This window comes from Prunus avium, chromosome 6, assembly GCF_965620075.1.
Source record: "Prunus avium chromosome 6, drPruAviu1.hap1.1, whole genome shotgun sequence".
Taxonomy (NCBI): domain Eukaryota; kingdom Viridiplantae; phylum Streptophyta; class Magnoliopsida; order Rosales; family Rosaceae; genus Prunus; species Prunus avium.
In genome coordinates this window covers 24,026,343-24,046,656 of record NC_142289.1, presented here as the reverse complement: position 1 = coordinate 24,046,656, position 20,314 = coordinate 24,026,343, and the positions used below count along the sequence as shown (strand labels likewise).

Genomic DNA, 20,314 nt, shown 5'->3' with positions numbered 1-20,314 from the left:
GAACTTTTATTTCTTTCATATTAAACTAAGATCGTGTATGAATATTGGATCATATTTACAACCTTAACCAATTGATTTTGTGCTTAAAAATACAAGACTTGTTTTACCAATTGATTTTGTGCTTCAAAATCTTACAAACTTAACTATGACTAGCGGATCGATGAATCATGTTTGTGAACGATGAATTCGCATGAAAAAAAATTCCACAGTGAATTTAATTCTAATTTCTTGTATATCCATACATATTGAATGTAAAACCACAGAAAATTGTAATGTTACATCATAGGTTTCTGGTAACACAAGTTAAAACCCTAGAATGATTGCGTTGTGCATGCGCATTTATATATAGAGCAGCAAGAATTATAGCATATATAGATGCAACGAAAGCGACTAGGTGTATTGCACTTGAAAACAAGAGGATGACATAAGAGACTTGTCCCAGCGTCTGATCCACGTTAGAGGCTGATGCAATACCTGCATGGTGTTTCAACTCTGTTCACTCTACTCCACATTAGCTGTAAGTTTTTATTTAATTTTTTTTTTTTCATTATCAAATTTGGTCAATGTTGTGGTTCTATATGTGCAATCTCTCTCTCAAGAGAGAAAGAAAATGTACACATTATTGGAGAAATTTGTGAGTGTGAGAGTCACATTGACACGTTATGTTATTAATTTACGTGTGTCATGAATTTAGTATATATATGTAGTGTTAATAAATAGATATATGTGTTATAACAAGACTGTATCTCCAAGTGATGTGACCGTCCACGGTGTGCCAAAATTAGTTTAAAATAGATTTCATGCTGACAATGGTTAAAGCACTTGAATAAAATAAAAGTGAAAAAGCTTAGCTCCTTAAAATTGAGAAGGAGCTCCTCTTTACAACAAATGTAGTTTTGACACATGTCAAATTTTTTTAATATGCTTTTTTTGTTGTTGAAATTTTGTCAATGCTGTTGGAATTTGACAATGGTCAAAACCACATTGATTTTAAGGAGGAGTTCCTCCTTAATTTTAAGTGACATATGTGCAGAAGTTTTTATTTTTTATTTTATTTTTGATGAATTATTTTTGCATATGTGTCAAACTGTGATTTGTAGAAAGAATGAGTATCTCCTTACACGTAAGGAGGCAAACATTATCCTAATATAAAATGCTAAACTGCTAAATACACACACTTTATTTAGCAGTGTTGATAAACTATATATATGTATACATTATCAATCTGATGAATGACTTATTTTGATTGACTTTGGTCACTTAAGAGGTTTGCCCCGTGGGGAGAAAAATCCTAGCCACTAAGAGAGAGAGAGAGAGAGAGAAAAAAAAGAGAGAAAGCTTCAGAATCCGGGGTTTTTCCCTCAAATCTTGTCGGATCTTTGGTGTTTTTCAGTTTTTTGTGGACCTATGTCGATTTATGGCAGATCCACTGCTCATTGGTGCATTGAGGCCCTAGAGGAATTAGGTGATGCAATCTATGTCATGTCTCAAAGGAGGATTAGCGACGGTTGGTTTTCCCTTTGCCAATGTTGCTTTAGCTTTTTTATTTTGGTTTAGTTTGTTCAATAAAGTCCAGAAACTCTATGAGTTTTTTGTGTTTTTTTTTTCTCTCATGATTTCAGAAACTTAGTTGAGTTTGCTAAGTGTTCTTAGGCTTTTTAGACTCATGCCGGTTAGCGGCTAGTTTTTGTCATTGTGGTCATTGCACTAGATTCAGAGAAATTATAGTCGTTGAAAGGGGTTATAGAGAAGTCATTTCAAGAATGATTTTCTCCAGATCATTTCAGTTTACCGGTTGGCTTAGGGTACTGGGCTCTATAACTAGGGAAGTTTTACCTATATCTACCATATTGTTATTGGGATCAGGGGCAAAGTCACAAAGAGAGACCAGTGTGGTCTTGGGCCCCCCTCAATTTTATATTAAAAAAAATTATATAATAATATCTTTTATGATACTTCTAATATTTCTAGGGTTTTCTCTTCAAGTTTACATCTTTTTTCATGTTTTAGATCAATTTTCTAAAAATTTATTATACATATATATTTTTTTTACACAAGTCCTTCAAATCTAAGAGTCATTTTCACCCATTTCTCTAAGAGTCATTTTCACCCATTTCTCTAGATTTGTGACTATTTATTCTCTTATTCTCCATATAATATATTATCAAGTTTCAAATATTTTTTTTGCCAAATTATCAAGCTTCAATTGGGTTGACTCACTTGAGTAAGATTGTTAATCTTTCTCTTTTTTATTTATTTTTTTATTTATTGTTTTCTCTTTGCCTATGGTTTGTTAGGGTTTGGGAAAATTTGAATTATTCTCTATTGAGTTCAATGGATCTTTCAACAAATTTGTGGATTACCAAAAGAAGAAAAAAATGTGTAAAGATTTCATTACATTCATATTATGTATGATGTTCTGGTATTTTCGGTTACTTCGGAATGTATTGTGACTTCGAATTTTTTTTATAAATATTTTGTAAGAGGCTCCCTTACACATGAAATCCTGATTCTACCATTAATTGGGATAGCTTTTTATCAACAACAACCCAAAAAAAAAAAAAAAAAAAGGCTAACCCGAAGGGGAATTAACTAAAAGCTAGGATTTAAAATCACTAATAAATCTCTAGGTTATTTTCCTTTTAAAAGCTAGCTATATAGCTAATTAATAAAGATAACTGGATTTATTATTAAAACCTGCATTAATTCATGGAAATGGTTTGATGTTTCGTTTTCGGAGATGTTGTGGTCTAAAGATAAAATAATTAAGTTTTTTTTTTAATACACAAGATAGTCTAAAGTATAAGAGAACAAGGAATTTCTCATACTCATTACTAAGAAGTTATGGAAGTTCGAACTTAAAATCATTGATTTGCAAGTCAACGTCATTTTCTACCTTGACAACAACGAAGCTTTTTAATTGCGTACGTGGGTTGTGTGTGTGGGGAGACTAAAAATCAACCAAACCAAACTCTCCCACACGAAAGGCAAAAGAAGTCCAAAATTGACTGATAAAGAGCAGTAAAAGTAATTTTATCTCAGCAAGAGAGAATGATGAAGCATAAAGCAGCAGCAGCGCCAGGATTTCAGTGCTTGTACTGGTCAGCGGCCAGCCCAGCAATATATATGTAAAAAATAAATATATTGGGAGAAAACCCTAGCAGTGTGGCAAAAGCCTGCAAGCTCTCAGTAGGTGCAATCCTTGACCCTAGACAAGTTTGCCAGAAAAAAGATAAATAAGATTTCAACCCTTTGATCTTCCATCGTGGGCCCCACCTGACACCCAATATCTTCTCCTTTTATTTCATCAACTCATCTTTTTAGTGTACTTTGTAATTGCATCATGCATGCTCTCCCTCAGCTCAGCTCCCTTCACTAAAATTCTGCTCCAATTCTCTCTCTCTCTCTCTCTCTCTCTCTCTCATAAACCTTTTTTTTGTGAGTCTTGGATCAGTCTTTCTAAAGCTACAAACTAAAGAAGATAGAGGTAGAGGGTTTTTAGTTTTTTTTGTTCTTCATTCTTTGTTTTTACCAAACTCATACTAATCTGATCGATGTGCTTTTGGGTGATCTTTGGTGTGATAATTGATCATACAGTCCACTTGATCAATCTATAGATCGAATTCTTCTTCCCCGTTTTTATATGTTCTGAATCAGAAGATCATCACTTGGAAAAAGCCCACAGAAAAACATGGAGATCAATATTGATTACACAAGTAAGCGGGCAATAAACTTCTCTGGAGTGGATCTGGATGATGATCATGCTAGCATGGAAGACCCCATCCTCCATCAGATTTCCTCCTACGAATATTCTTCTCTTTGGCCAAACTTGCCTCTCCCTCATCATCCACTACATCAAATACCATCTTCATCCACTGCTCCTCCTCCTCCTCCTCCTCCTAATCATCATCATCATCATCATCATCAATCAATCGCTGATCATCATGATCATCATGGTCATCAAATGCTACTACTAGCTGGCGGGAATAATAACAACATTTTTGTGGAATTAAATGAGCATGAAGAAGATGAAGAGGCAGGTGATGGGGGTGGTGGTGAGGAGGAGCTTGGAGCTATGAAGGAAATGATGTACAAGATCGCAGCTATGCAACCGGTGGACATCGATCCGGCCACAATCCGGAGGCCCAAAAGGAGAAACGTGAGAATCAGCGACGACCCGCAAAGCGTGGCGGCGCGTCACCGGCGGGAGAGGATAAGCGAGAAAATCCGCATCCTCCAAAGACTTGTTCCGGGGGGAACTAAAATGGACACGGCTTCCATGTTAGACGAAGCCATTCGCTACGTCAAGTTCTTGAAGAGGCAAATCCGGCTACTTCAATCATCTTCATCCTCATCGACGTCGTCAAATAATAATCATCAGCTGCATGATCATAATCCTCAATCAGCAGCAGCTCATGATGATCATGATCATGGTCAATGCAATATTAATATTATTAATAATATTAATGGATCATCATCAGTTGGTGCTAGAGGCGCAGGGTTGGCTTTGGATTGGCCGCCGCATAATATTAATGTTAATCATATTAACACAGCACAAACACCCAACAATCATCATGCCGCAGCCGCTGCTGCCACCACCACCACCTCCTCCGCTAGAAACCCTCGTCACTAGACAACGGGGTGGGTCGATCCACGCAGCTACCTACAATTAATTACTACTACGTAATCCTGCTGCTGCTGTTGTGTGCTGAGTGATGATTAGATATATAATAGACTTGTGTGGCTGATTAATTTTATATATAATTGTGATTGTGTGGTAATTAATTAGTTAAGTAGATGTGGAAGGGAAGATGTCAGAGTCTCTCTCTCTCTCTCTCTCTCTCTCTCTCTCTCTCTCTCGGGTCATGTATTATGCATATGATTGTTATTTGTGTGGGAGGTAGCTATAGCTTGATAGCTTAATAGCTTGATAGCTAGCAAAAGGTTTGTTAGGATTTTGTTGACTAAGGGGCTGAAGAATAATCATAACGGTTTGCTTGCCTTACGTACTAGTACTACCATACCATACCATATATCAAATATATAAAATATATAAAACATATATTATAAATAATATCTCTCCCGGGAATAAAACAGTGACGCAATTAGTTCCTATTGAATATCTATATATATATATATATATATATATATATATATAATAATTATTAATATATAGTATGTGAGATGTAATTTTGTGTATGCGTGTATGATCATGTAGTATATTCGTTTCCCATTTTTACGTTCACTACTAGAAAAAAAAGGACCAAGGCCACGGTTTGCCTAACCATGACAAACCAGCAGTGGCCATTGGTGTGTAATGGCCGCAGTTACTGTGCATTAAACGTTTTTGACACCTTCATTCAACACAACACTTAATCCCAATTTAACAGTGTTATATGTTTTCTTTCTTTGTTGCATCTTCTCCTATGTTCGTTCTCTTCGTCGTCATTATTCTTGTAAGAAAAATTCATTGGTTGCAAAGTAATTAGTCAAGCCTTTCATTAATTCTCCCTAAATAGACAGAATAAACGAGCCTTGAATGTTGATATAAATAGATCACAAACTACTGCTTCATCTCCATTGAAATTCATCTTCTTGAATGAAAATGTGTTATAATGCACTATAATTTCTAGGTAATAAATCGTTGCTATGTAGGAACTTTGTTAGATAATGTAAGTTGTAATTTGAATATTTGAATCAACTTTATGTGCCAAGAATGTAGGATGGTCCTGACATTGCCAAGGCCAATGCGAGGAACTAACATTCTTGGGGCAGTGAGGGATTTAGTAAGGAAGTAAGTAGAAGAGCATGTCTTAGGATATTGGCGATTATTCATAGTTAGCCATTAGGTTTGAAGAGGTAGAAGGGTTTTGTCACTTTTGTAATGTTGCATCCCTTAGATTGTATTGCTATATATCCAAATGTTGAATTTGAACTTTAAACTTGGTTTGATGGTGATCTTTAGTTTGTTACTATATTAGTTATTGAGCTTTTAAGCTTGATGGCATGTTGAGTTCAATTTTGGTATATTTGATGTGCTGGAAAATGAAAAAGATTAGTAGGTTATGGAATTTTGTTGTTATAACTCAACTTTGAAGTTTGATGGCATGTTAAATTCAATTCGAGGATTGTGTTGGGATTACTATAACAAGTTATAGAATTTTATTGTTGTAATTGGGCTAACAAATTCAAAAGGGAAAAAGATATGGGTTAGGCCCAAATCACCCATTCAAACCGAACCAAACTGTCCATTATTTGGTTACCTTAGTAACTTTTGTTAAAACTGAACCGAACCAAATGTGGGAGGAAAAAAAATGAGTCGGACATATTTCTGATTTTTTTTTTCTTTTAGTGGTAGATATATAGAAGTCAAGCGACATTATCAAATTTTTTATTATTAAGAGGCATTTTGGTTGATGAGGAAGATTCACAGCGCTGGGAAGTAGTTGCAGCCCTGCTTGGATCACCAAACCAGCATGACTAAACTCTAAAAGCTCACAAAACAGCAGGGTCCCTAAAACTGTGTGACAAAAGATGACAAGCGCCTATTAAACCAATGTAATGTGAGGCTCCCCAACAATGTAAATCAACTCCTTAATCCCTCCCAAACTAAGGAAAAAAAAAACCTATGATGATAGACGCGTCGAATTTTAGTATCTCTAGCTACAAAACAAATTGAACACAACAAAAATTCTTACATAATTCAAAATCAGATTCTGGATCTACGTCCACGATATCAGGAAATGAACCTGCATCTGAATCATTGCCCGTTTCAAATGCAACTCCCATGCTCTTCTCAGGATTTGAAGTAGTAGCGTAATTGTCTCTGCCAAGAGACTCATCACCTTTAGCCACCAGAACATCCACCGCATTGCTATCTGCTTGATCTGATGGGCCACTTTCCAAATCAACCCTCCCAAACACTTCTTCAGTAATAGTAGTTCCAGCAACTGAAACAACCTTTGGACACACGATATCCTGATATTGAACTATCGATTCTTGCAATTGGTGGGATTCAATCATATTTTCATCCCCATTGCCTCTCATCTCCACATCCTCAATGGTTGCTGTGAGCTCCTGTGCACTTCCTGCTAGAGTCTCTTTACTAAATGAACCATCTACAGAAAGCATTTTATCCCGATGAACTGTTGTAGTTTTTGATGGCTCTCCAGCCTGCATAGTCTTTCCTAGGTCACTCACTTGTGCTTCCATTTCTTTACTATTTGTAAAGGAAGTGTGATTCTCATTAATGAATAAACTGTTACAAAGGCCCTTATACATAACAGCTATGTTGAGCTGTCATAACTAATTACAGATGAGAATATATTAGTAAACTAACAGAATAATGACTAGTTACTGCCTTTAATTTGCAAGCCAGCTATCATATGGGGTTTGCTGCCTTAGACTATCAGAGTATATATTTTCTGGGAGTTTGTGGCGAACTCCATCAGAGAGGCTAGGTGCATTAGCGAAATCCGCCAGCGGAAGGACCCTGGGATGCATAAGCACCTCTAAGGCCAAAAGAGCATGAGCACAAAATTCAGCAAGTTTAGTTCCAGTTTCTTGTTTGCCTGCAGAAACCACTTTTCATGTGAACTAAAATAGATGAGGAATACAAGTACAGGAAAAAAACAAAGACTTGATTCTAATCGAAGAAAAAACTATTTGAGACAGTTAATTTTATTTTAGAGAAATGTCTATCTCTTTTTCAGAATGATGTCCCGTGCCTGTCTTTGAATTTTAATTTGTAGATTCAGGCCAAAATCAGTCTCTTACTCCTTGGTAGTTTTCCTGTAGGAGTAGTCAAGTGTTATTAAAGAGGTGTAATTCCTTCCTGCACATCAGTAATTAGGTTCTAATACGGGTGAAGAGTCCACCATCATTTGTAGCACATCAGGACATGTAAACATCCCATACATGTTTATTTGTTGCTTTTGATATGTCGACAAGATAATCAAAATGAAAAGAGAAAGATTCCACATATTCATGAAGGAATTACCTCTATGGAAAATATCAAGACCCTCAGCTAAATAAGGGGGGCGGACACAAGATGAAGAAAGGAAATATGCCGCTGCGTATCACCCCAAATATCAGCTGGTAAATGTTTCTGTTCTCACCAGCCCATCCCCCTTTCTGAGAATTTGTAGCTATGTTTATCAGAAGCAGATGAACATCTGATCGCCATCCTTCAGATTTCAATGCATCACCCCGTGAAAAAAAATCTATATATATAACATCTTGTCACTCATTAGTAATGCTTTGATGTCAGAAAAAAATTGTCCACAAAGATTTTAAGTTCTACCTACATAAGTAGATTGTTGCTTTAAAAAGTTGGAAATTTTCAGGTACAATTTCACCTTCTAAAGCAACAAAACCTTATTTATGCGCGATAGAGAGAGAGAACCTTAAAAAAATATTCTTATTTCTTACTTGTATCCAGAAAAATATTAATGACATGGTGCATACTTGGATGTTAAAGAAGTTCAAGCAACTGAAGGGCAGAACCCATAGCCTATAAAGACCAGGTTTCACAAATAAAATATCGTCTGTGATCAAAGTATTGGCTGTTCTCATAGTATATCAGGCTTAAGAAACATTATACGATTAGTTGCTCATAGATACTAAATGATGGTAATGCAAAAGGGATTAGGCTTTCTGTTTCGTGCAGGGCATCAAGAACAAAAGGGATTAGTGATGCAGGATGTGTAAGACCTAAATTGATTAGTTTCCTAGGTTCTCTAGTTTTCCAAAATCTAGTAGGATTTCTTTTCCAGGTTTTAGTTTGCTATAGTTCTTTAAAATTCAGATTTGAATGTCGATTAACTTTTCCTAGAACTCTCTGATTTCTACCCCTTCTTTTGTCCCTTTGATCTATATTTTCTTCTTCTCGATCTCCGATATTTTTCTTTGTTCTACTGTTTCTGCCCTTTCTTTCATCTTTTCGATCTATAATTTCTTCTCCTTGATCTCTTATAATCTTCTCTGTTCTATTGTTTAAGTGCTTAATCTAATACCTACGGGCTGTGCTACATCAATTAGGCTTTCTGGTCTGGTCAACATATCCATCCCTGTCTTTGCAATCTAACAGGAAGGTTTATTTTCAGCAGGATCAAAATTAGATAAAAATATATTTTCTGAAATTACTGCATACCGACATCCATGGAAATCAGCAAACTCCTTGTGATTGAGTAGACCTTTATACTCAATTCTGGCAATGCACATCTCTTTAAGTACACTGAAAGCAGACGCACTAAATATGCAGCATGTGGTAAAAGTTGACTGCAAGGGGAGATAATAAGATGGTCAGAAAGTTAGCATTCTAAGAAGTCAAGAACCGGAAAACAAAATTGAGAAGGAAATATCTCTAAATATATACTAGGTAAGATAATTAGAGCCTAAAAAGAGCATCTCTAGCACTCCTAAGTTCGAAAGGACTAGGCACATTAAACTCATATTCTAGTGGAGACTCATATCAAGTAAGCATCCCAAAATATTACAAGTTAAAGAATTAAATATCACCAATTAACGAAATGTTTTATTAAACAACACATCATTTGGTTCTAGGGCAGGATATACCTTGACAAATGGCAAAGAAAACAGTGTCATTAGTGACAATTGATCTACACTCTTTGCCCCATTTTCTATCAACTTATGAGACAATTGATCATCCTTCATGGTATTAAAGCCTTAGTATTACGGCTTCATTCAAATTTTTGGGATTCCCCATTGTAATCTTGTCTTCTGAAAAAGCAATGACCACATTGTCTGGAACTTCAGGGGAATTCATTCACATCAGAGGGGTAACTATAGCTTAAAGCAAGTAAGCTTGAAATACATTATGGAGCACAACCAAGATCATATGAAGCTTTTGGTTAAATGAACTATCCAATGCTTGGATGCAGCTCAAAGCAGACACAGTTCGTTATTTCATTATTTAACTTCTTCTTTTTTTCATATTAGACAAAATCCACACTGGCAAAAGCCAAAAATGGCAAGTCCCTGTAATATAAGTTCGAGGTAAACATTCAACTCTGTCGAAGTTAAAACCCATACAGAAAAATAATAAGTAAAGCAATTGTAAAAAAATTATTAAGAGAAAAAGTTTAGAAGAAAGGGTAGGAAAAGGTATAAGGTGTTAAGGTGTAAAAAATTCTTGAATGCCCACATCAGAAACAACTCTATAATGAAAGAAAGAGAGCAAACTTGAAGAGTAAGGCCAGCCTTCCAAGCAAACAGGACTTTACCTTCAGCATATTAACAGTGCATTTTCCTGACAAATTTTTTGAAGCAATAACATCCTCAGCTTGCATAGAGCATACAATTAGAATCCATTAGCAAGCGAGGTCTAAAGTTTTTGTACAGAAGGAGGAGCACTCATCATTTTTAGAGTTGTTTGGAATGAATCATTGTAGGAGATTTCCGACGAAGAATTAAGGGAGCACAGGTGATTAGGGATCCATGGCAGAGGTGATTTTCGGCAACAGAGTTCACAGCGGAAGCAGTAACAAGGTATGCCTGGTTTTTTGCCCTCTTTTTGAATTGAAACGTAGTTTTGATTTGAAGTTGTGCATGAATCTTTGAATTTATGTATAAACACTGAAAATCATCCTAAGAGTAAAAATTGTAGGCATTCCAACCGTTAGGTACATCGCCTTGATTTTCAGCAACAGAGTTCACAGCGGAAGCGGTAACAAGGTATGCCGTGTTTTTTGCCCTCTTTTTGAATTGAAGTAGTTTTGATTTCAAGTTGTGCATGAATCTTTGAATTTATGTATGAACATTGAAAATCATCCTAAGAGTAAAAATTGTAGGCATTCCAACCGTTGGGTACATTGCCTTGATCTTCGTGCTTGTAGATGTCTGATTGTTTGGATAAAGAAGTGAACAGTCCCCGTGCTTTTAATGGGGGAAGAAACGAAGAGTGAGAAGTGCAAGATGGCCGAAGCGCTGGTGGCCATCCGAGAGAAGAACACCGTGGTGCTGCAGAAGGAGGCATTGGCCAAGGAGGTGGAGGAGTTAAGGGAGAAGCTTGCAACATCAGAAAAGGCACGTGCCGAAGGAGAACAAGAAGGCCGAGGAGATCGCTGCTGCTAGTGCCAAGGTGGTCGAGGCTTACCGATCGTCGTAGGAGCTGAGAAGCTATATCCTGGACAGGCTGGTGGATGAGCAGCTGGCTTGGGAGGTGGAGTTGGTGAAATTCAACGCCACCCTGAAGATGAATTTTGATACCTGTGATACACCTCCTCCTCAGCTGATTCCTGATGCCAGCCCTGTGGATACCGAAGGTGAGGCCTGAGCCGTTGAGGTCAGGAATGCTGCTAACGCAGGGTTGAGATGCTGAAGCTTGAAGACTTCTTATGTTTTGCTTGTTGTTTGTAACTGAGTATTTTTTCAGAACACTTTTGGAGTGCTGATGGTACTCATAATTTGTACGGATATTTTTCCTTGCCATCGGGCGAGGTTATTGTAGTAATTTAACATAGCTTGTCGTTTGTTTAACAAATGTCTTGTCAAAAGATAACCGTAAATGTGTGCCGAAGGCATTTGTGTAAGTAGAAATGAACCACAATAAGGCGTTTCATTAAGTAAGTGTCGAAAGGCATAAGTACATAGGATAAAGGCACGAAGTGCCAATGATCATAAATAAGAGAAACTAAAATGACGAAGGTAAGTTCATTGGTATGTCTATTTGTAATAGTACTTAAGGTGATCAACGTTCCAGGGGTGAGGCAAGGGCTTGCTGTTAGAACCACGAAGCTGATAAGTGCAAGGGGGTAGACCTTGATGACTTCATAGGGTTCTTCCCTGGTTGGGCTGAGGGTACCTTCGGCAGAGTTCTTGGTTACCAATGAGACCTTTCGCATGATCCAATCTCCAGGTTTGAAAGCATGAGATTTCACACGAGAGTCGTAGTACTTGGCCACGCGCTATTTTTAAGCTAAGTTGCGCATTTTGGCCTGGTCACGAAGCTCGTCAACGAGGTCCAGGTTCAGAGCCAATTCTCGTCGTTTGCTTCGACGTCATATACTGATGTTTGGTGGGAAGGCTGACCGATCTCTATTGGTACAACAGCCTCGATGTCGAAGGAAAGAAATAAGGGTGTTTCTCCAATTGAAGTGCGAAAAGTGGTTCGGTACGACCATAAGACCTCTTGGAGCAATTCAGGCCAACAACCTTTGGTTTTATCAAACTTTGTCTTCAAAGTCCTCTTGATGATCTTGTTCACAACTTCGATTTGTTAGATTGGGAATGGATAGGAGAGGCGAAGCAAATGTGGATCTTGAGGTTGGAGCAAAATTGTTTGAATTTAGCATTATCAAATTGCTTACCGTTGTTCGTGACAATCGCCATGGGTATACCGAAACAACAGACGATATTTTACCAAACAAAGTTTTCGACGCGAGCTGTCATGATGGTAAATAGGGCTTCAGCTTCGGCCCACTTGGTAAAATAGTCCCCAGCGACAACCGCGTACTTGACCTGGCCCTTTCCCTCTGGCATGAGTCCGTTGAGGTCAAGTCCCCACTGTGTGAATAGCCATGGGCTTATCGTTGATGTCAATGGTTCGACAAGGAGCTGAGGGATGGTGGGGCATTTGTCGCATTTCAGGATGAAGGCTGGACATCAGTATGGATGGTAGGCTGGAAATATCCCTGTCGAATGACCTTGTAGGCGAGAGATCCGACACCCAAAATAGTTACCACAGATGCCTTCATAGACCTCTCAAAGGACATAATCCCCTTCTTCTAGTGTAAGACACTAAAGGTAAGGGAGGTTGAAGCCGCGTTTGTATAAGGCGCGCCATTAATGATCAAGTATCAAGGCAACGTTTGATTCTATAAGAATTGGATTATGGGATCCATCCAAGTCGCACTGTGGTCAACGGTGCTGTTGGCGGGCGTTTGGGTGCTGGTTGCCTCTAAGAATTCAACGTGGATATTACAACTGACGCTTTGGTCTAAGGCTGAAGCCAACCTTGCAAAGGCATCAACGTGGCTGTTCTCAGAGCTTGGAATCTGGTTGATGTGATAAGCGTTGAATTTTTTTAGCAGCTGGTGAGTATACTGAAAGAATGTTGTCATGAAGGTATCTTTGGTAAGGAAGTCATCATTGACTTGATGAATGACAAGCTGAGAGTCGCTGGATATTTGAATCTGTCTAGCTCCCATCTGGCTAGCTAAGAGTGCTTCATACTCTACCACGTTGTTGGATGTTTGAAAGTTCAAGAGAAAGGTGTACTCTAAAACCACCTTATCTGGGGACGTGAGGACTAAGTATGCGCCACTGCCTTGGGAATTGGAGGAGCCATCAACATGAAGGGTCCACAGTGGCTCATTGAGGTCAAAGTTGCCTTCAGCAGTGATGGAGACAAGATTCAGTGTCACGATAGGTTTAGCAGTGATCTAAGAAGAAGCCAAAGGTGGGGGTTCGGTGAACTCCGAGAAAAAATCGGCAACTGCATGCTCATTTTCGGCTAATTGTGGCTTGAAGTGGATATCAAACTCCCCAAGTTCAATTGCCTACTTGATCAGCCTGCCAGATGCCTCAAGCTTCTGCACGACTTGTCGCAGAGGCTGAAAATATGGCTAATTAGTAAGGGTACCTCCATAGTGTGGTCGATCAATGGGGCAAAGAGTTGGTTGACAAGGCGCTGCTAAGTAGCTCCAGCATTTTTAAGGCCGAAGGGCATCACTTCATAGCGGTATTGTCTTTGATCTATAATGAAAGATGTGTAAGCTTGGTCACTAGGATGCATAAAGATTTGGTTATACCCATGGTATGCATCCATGAAGCTGAGAAGCTTAGGGCATGTCGTTGCGTCAACAAGCTAGTTGATTTGTAGGAGATGGAAGCTATCCTTAAGGCCAGCACGATTGAGGTTGGTGTAATCCACACACATGCGCCAACCCCGTTTGGGCTTGCGAACCATGACCACATTTGCCAGTCATGAGGGATAATCCACTTACTTAATGAAGCCGATGTTGCATAGCTTCTCGACTTCAATCTTCATGGCTTCGTATATCTCGGGGTAATAGGCATGACGTTTCTGTTGAACGGGTCAGACATTCGGATCAATGCGTAATCTATGAGAGATAACCTTGGGAGAAATGTCAGGCCTGTAAGTGTAGGACCAGGTGAAGAAAGGCGTTGAGGCCCTTTCGGAGGTCAGGGAGAAAGGAGGACTTGTCTTCACCCGCCGATCAGGGAATTCGTCATGTAAGCACACAAGTTCAAGGTCTTCCACATGTTGTGCTTGAGGTGTAATGGATTCCTCCCGAGGATCCTCAAGTTGTTCAATAATGGCATGAGGAAGATGTAGAGCCATAGCTACCGAAAGAGCTTCACGCTGCAAGGTCGATGGGTGGATTTGACTGCTGAACCGTAACAACTTCTGGCACCAAGTTGGTCACCTCGCACAGTGCCTATGCCATGGAGGGTAGGAAACTTCAGCATTAGCAAATGTGTAGAAATAAATACCCTCATTTGGGCCAAGGCTTGGCGTCCCAAGATAACATTGAATGTCGTAAGACAATCTACGATAAAAAATGAGGCGTAGCCCTCTGGGATGCTAAACCAACGGCGATCAGCAAGTGGATGCTCCATATGGGTTGGACAACATCTCCTGAAAAACTCACCAAATGTGTGATGCTGATGAAGCTACCAGTGTCAACAAGGATACGGCCAACATCAAAGTTGGAGATATCTACGCGAATGATCAGCAGGTTATCATGGGGAAAAATGACACCCCGCACCTCATTTTAACTGAAGGTAATAGACTCCCAGCCAGCCTTGGTCATCTCCAGCATGCGTCCATGTCCAGAACTGAAAACATTATGTGCATAAGAAGACCGAACGTAGTGCTTCTGCAAGTTATTGGATGTGCCAGCCAAAGTAGGATCGTTGATGGTAGAGATGATGTTGATCTGGCTTTGGTGAAGGTTTGATGGATTTGGAGCATTGTGAACATACTTATCTAACTTGCCTTCGCGAATGAGGGATTCAATGATATTGCGCGATCGTCTCTCAAGGCTACGAGAATACTCATGATCGAAGCGAGCAGAGTACACCCAAAAGGGTTTGTCTTCACCTTGCTAAATCATGTAGAGATCGTCCGCCGGGTATAAGCAATCAGTCTGGATTATGAAATGATCCAAGAAACTTTGCTTCAGACGGTCAAAGGCATCGGCAGTTCCGGTAGAACCAATTCAAGGCAGCTGCTATAAGAGTGGAAGGAAAGAGGAGATACATGCCCGCATCACTAAGGCCTTTGCATCCTAGGGCGGATTGGAAGGAGCGGATGTGGGTCAGGGGGTCTTCATACCAATGTAGAAGGCGATGTGTAAAGGTCGGACGTTCTTTTCCTGACGGTAAGTGGATGCACTCGGTAAACAAGCCAGGGCGTGGCTTCGTCTAGAGGAGCCAATGGCTACGTTGTCTCTCATCTTCGAGACGGCAAACCTTCTCAAATAAAAGTCGCATAGCGAGATGGTATGAGGAAAGGTGTCGGGTGCTGAAGATTGGTGGTGCTGAGGGGTGGTGGTGGATATGTTTCTCATTCCTTAAAGGCTTCGGAATGGTAAGGCTCCTAGTCCTCATGGTTATAAGGTTCCCAATCTTCAGAATCATCAACCTCCTGGGCAGGGAGACATTTGGGCTTCAACAGAGGGCCAAGGTGAGCAACAAGTGAGTCGTTTATATCTACGGGAATCTGAATGAGTTTTGGCAGAAGCTCAGATATTCGATCCCTACAATCCTTGGTTGGGGCATGAGGCTTGTCCTAGGCAGGGAAATTTGGAGAGGTTGTGACTTATTTGCTTTAGGATGAATATGGCCTTTTCCTTCGTCAAGCCTAGGCTACGTTAAGGTGCTGTGAAATGAGATGGCTGGCTGATTCAACAAGGTATCCTCGACACCTTGGGTAATGTCGTGTTGGGCTAACTGATGGTGAGTGTTCTCCCAGTTACGCTTCAAGGTTCGACAGTCATGTTCCAACTTGACATTTTTTGTGCGAAGGTGGTCGTAGTTCTCTGTCATTTTGGCAACATCGGCACAAAGTCGCTCCACTTCGGCATGAAGATGCACATCAATTGAACATTTCCTTCTAGAGGATTCCACATGGGAGTGTGATGCTGAGTGCCAAGGCTAGCTTCACTCGAAATGACGGAGTGTGATGGACTAAAGTGACGACGGGGTTTGATAAGCGAAGAACCCAACGGGGCTAAAAGAGATGTGAGATTCAAGTATAGGCTGGACTAGACGCATTGGTACTGTTCCAGGCTAGACTGGATTGTACTGAATCAACAGAACATTCAACTAACTGGAGTTTAGCTAGAAATCAATACTTCTGACTGTGTATTGGCAGAGCTTTCTTCAGGTTGGAGCCAAAAGTGGTTGGGATCGTGAGTTGGAATTCTGAGCATAATCTTAACGATAGCTTTGGAGGTCCTTGGCACCTTTGCTGGCTTTTGTTCGGTTCATTTTTACACATGATTTTTCATGTTATTCACCCACTATTTTGAGTTAGTTCTTGACATTTTATAGCTTTTTACTTCCTTTTTTGTGTTTTCATAGATTTTACCTTGGTTGGAATGAAAATGAGCTAAAAGTGCATTATTGGTTATAAATTCTGTTTTTGTTCATTTTTGTAGGTCAACTTCTTGGCCTGGGATCAACATGCTCTGGTGCTCGGATGAGGTGAAGATCTTCATGAGACTTGTTCCAATGGATGTTAACTACAACATATCCAAATTTGAGCTCCATTGGACAAGTATTGCCTATCCAACCAATCCAGCATGTTACCACAGCTCTGGAAATCCAAATTTGGCCAGCTTTTACCTCATTTGTGTCATCTTGATTCTTCTTGTTACCATAACTCTTGGTAACAAGAATTTACCTTAGTAAATGAGATATTTTCTGAAGCAATTGGCATTTTTGTTTAGGACAAAGCTTCATCATTTGAAAGGAGACAAAGGATGATGGGTGAAGACTTTGGCAATAGAATACTAAAAGTAAAAGCTGGAAAGGAGGAGAGAGGGAAGCAAAGGGAATTGCAATCTGAAGTGGGAGAGGTTTTGAACGTGGGAAATGAATTCATTTGATTATTCTACACATTGGGAGCAGATTTTGGAGAGCTTGGAGCTAAAAGAAAGCAAGAATTTAAGTGAAACGAAAAAGACTTGCTATCCCTTCCCAAACTTAGAAACAAAAAAGGAAGTAAAAAGCTATAAAATGTCAAGAACTAACTCAAAATAGTGGGTGAATAACATGAAAAATCATGTGTAAAAATGAACCGAACAAACTTCCCAAACTTATCTTTTGTTAGTCCTCGAGCAAAACAAAAACTAAAACAAGACTCGAAACAAAACTTTCCGAACACCTTCCAAAGAGAGCGACTTATGCAAACGACTCAAAAGTTTTCACAAGAAAAACTCAGTTTAGACGTTATTCACAAGGCAGCAAGGTTCAGAACACAACACGCTTAAGTGTAGTAAGTGTAGTAGTGTGATGGCCAAATGGAACTCATTCTCCAATTTCAGTTTTCACACAACTTCAAAAATCATACCAAGCACAAATGTAACTTCAAATCTCACAAAAGTTGTCTTCTCACAAATGAATCACTCAGAAGAGGGTTACAATGCATCACTCAATAGTAAATATGAGAATAGAGTTAAACCATAAGGGACTTAACTCACAATTAGCAAGATAAAAAACATTCATGAATATGATCTCAAGAAGGATGCTAAACACTTAAAAGAAGAAGAAAGTGTGCAATTCAACCACATGACATTTAGGATCAATTTAGGTCTTTATTATAGGTTGAAATGGGGCTAAGGGTGTAAGGTGAGTAAGAAATGAAGGATATGGATACAACAAAGTCTAAGGAACTCACAATGTAAGAGCATATAATCGTTGACTAAAAGACTTTGAAACATCACGCTTGAGATTTTCACGCATTTTTTTTTAGGTGATCAAATAGACCACAAAGCCTTATACCTCCACTAATTATGATTCACACTCCTTCCTTCCATTCGAACAACCAAGAAATATGGAATTGAATTTGAAATCATTGCCACTTAACCACAACTTTTCTCTTTTTTTTACTTATTTAAATTTTAGAATGTAATAACCCTTCCCAAACTTAGCATGAAAAACACATCTAAATTAAAGCTCACGAGTTCCTTAGAAAGGTAAATTCTTGTTTTTCAGGCTAAGGCTAGAAGTAATAATTGGTTACTTGAAAGAAAAGGCATACATATAGGCTCAAGGTGGTTAACAATGGAAAATCATGCTTAAGCATGCATAGGGTTAGCTTGAAAGGCACAAACGGTCCAAAGAGGGCCTTAATATCATTTCTCAAATGTCACGTAATCAAATTGCACAAGAATGAGTGACTTTTAAGTGCTCAACCAAATCAATGAATAATGAGATCAAACAACAACTCAGATGACAAGAAAAATAAGAATATGTGTATAACACTCATGAATTGAAGCACAAGGCTCAAAGCTCACATTATATGGTTATACAAGTCTAATTCATGCTTGATACAATTCTTTGGATCATGCAAGTCCCTCAACTAGAGAATTATGAAACAAATGGCAAGTGCATAGAAGGTTTCAAACATATCATGTTAGAACGATGCCATTTAGTGAATAATTATAATAAAAAAATTTATAAACATTTTCAATCAAGTCATGTAAACATTCATCACAATCTCATCATATATGTCCGGAAAGTGACTTGAAAACAACAAGACTCAAAACAGAAAAGAAAACAAAATAAAAGAAAGCAAGAATTTAAGTGAAACGAAAAAGACTTGCTATCCCTTCCCAAACTTAGAAACAAACATTGTCCCCAATGTTAAAGAATTCAGGCAACGACAACGTTATAACAAGAAATAAAGGGAATAAAATAAGTAAAAACAAGAACAAACAAGAAAAACAACTACAACACGGTTGCAAAACAAAACCAAACCAAACAGTAAGCCCTAACAATAGTCCTAAGCACGCAGAAATCCAACCCAAAGAAACGCACAAGCCAAAATGAAAGCCCAACCCAAACGAAAGCCCAAAAGCGAAGAAAGTATATAAAACAAAGAAACCAAGTCAGAAGCACAAAGAGCGAGAACTCAGAAAAATAGAAAAAGTGGGCCCTGATGTCTCGACACCTGTGAGTCACGGGATACAAAGTGAGAGACGTGTCGACAAGCAGAGGTCTCTCTCACGTTCCCAAGCCAGAATTATTGGCTTCATAGGAAGGCGTGACAACTTTCGTTTCTCAAAAGCGCTGAAAGGCAGAACTGTAATTAAAGGGGTTGGGGACCAGGTGAGGTGACCTAAGGGGATAGGCCGTAAGAGCCGCGCAAAACGCAGAAGCGGAGTAGCTAGGGTTACGTAGAAACTAACTCTATAAAAGAAGAAGAGAAAGAGTTGGGGAAAAACACACAAACTCAGAAATACACAAAAGAGAAAAGAAAGAACAAAAGAAAAGAAAGTTCAAATGGCCTCTTTCTACCCATTCTCGTTGGATCTCAACCTAGCTCCACTGACTCAGACTCGGGGTCAAGCAGTGGCACCAGTGTGGATGCCCTACTTTGCCTCCGCACGGGGGCCCGTGACAGTGAATGACTCGATACTGCTGGACAACGATGTTGCCCTTGGAGTTGCTAGAAATCTAATGACTCCCAAGGATATACGGGTGCTGGGAGCAAGGGATGACAACCGGGTCGTGAGCGATGCTCTGGCACTAAGCGTGCAAAGCACGGCAACAGTCGCAAGTGTGGGTCATCGCCTAATTGCGAAGTCCCATGAGGTGAAGGTGCTAAGAGGTCAGTTGGCGGCAGAGCGAAGTATGGTGGAAGAGTTCCAGAGTATTATTAAAAGTTTTAAAAGGGAAAGGGCAAGGATAATAGAGGTGAATCGCCACCAGCTGGAGGCGTTGCGGGAAGAGAACAAAAATCTCTCCAAGATGGTAAGTGTTTACGCCCAGGACATGAGAAAGCAGCTGGAGGACCTAGACCGACCGGGTAAGCGCAAGAAAACAGATCGCGAGAGTGGTTAAGCTCAAGCTAAGAATGCAATCTTTGGGAGCTCGAGTGATGAGCCCCAAGAGACTGCACCTGAAGCCCCAGAAGAGGATATCCATAGGGCTAAACTCAAAGGTCCCATGGTCGAGACACCGAGCACTGTGAAAAAGTGATTCTAGTGTATTATTGGTGTGCCTGTTTGTGTTGCCCTTCCCTTGTATTTTTTTTTTTCATTTCTCGTTTTCAGAAATAAAATAAAAGAAAGTTGCAAAGGACAAAGAAGAAAAACAA

At 39.3% G+C, this 20,314-nt stretch overlaps 1 protein-coding gene across 1 annotated transcript; it reads left to right on the top strand.

Moving 5' to 3' along the window:
* Positions 1 to 3,422: 3,422 nt before the first annotated feature.
* Positions 3,423 to 4,781, top strand: LOC110774569 (uncharacterized). The gene has a single exon (XM_021979127.2). It carries the CDS (start codon positions 3,692 to 3,694, stop codon positions 4,631 to 4,633), a length of 942 nt encoding a protein of 313 aa, XP_021834819.2. The 5' UTR covers positions 3,423 to 3,691; the 3' UTR covers positions 4,634 to 4,781.
* Positions 4,782 to 20,314: the final 15,533 nt, after the last annotated feature.

What these genes read in the sequence shown, in the direction of transcription:
- LOC110774569 (XM_021979127.2), top strand. Translation starts at nt 3,692, where the DNA reads ATGGAGATCAATATTGATTACACAAGTAAGCGGGCAATAAACTTCTCT.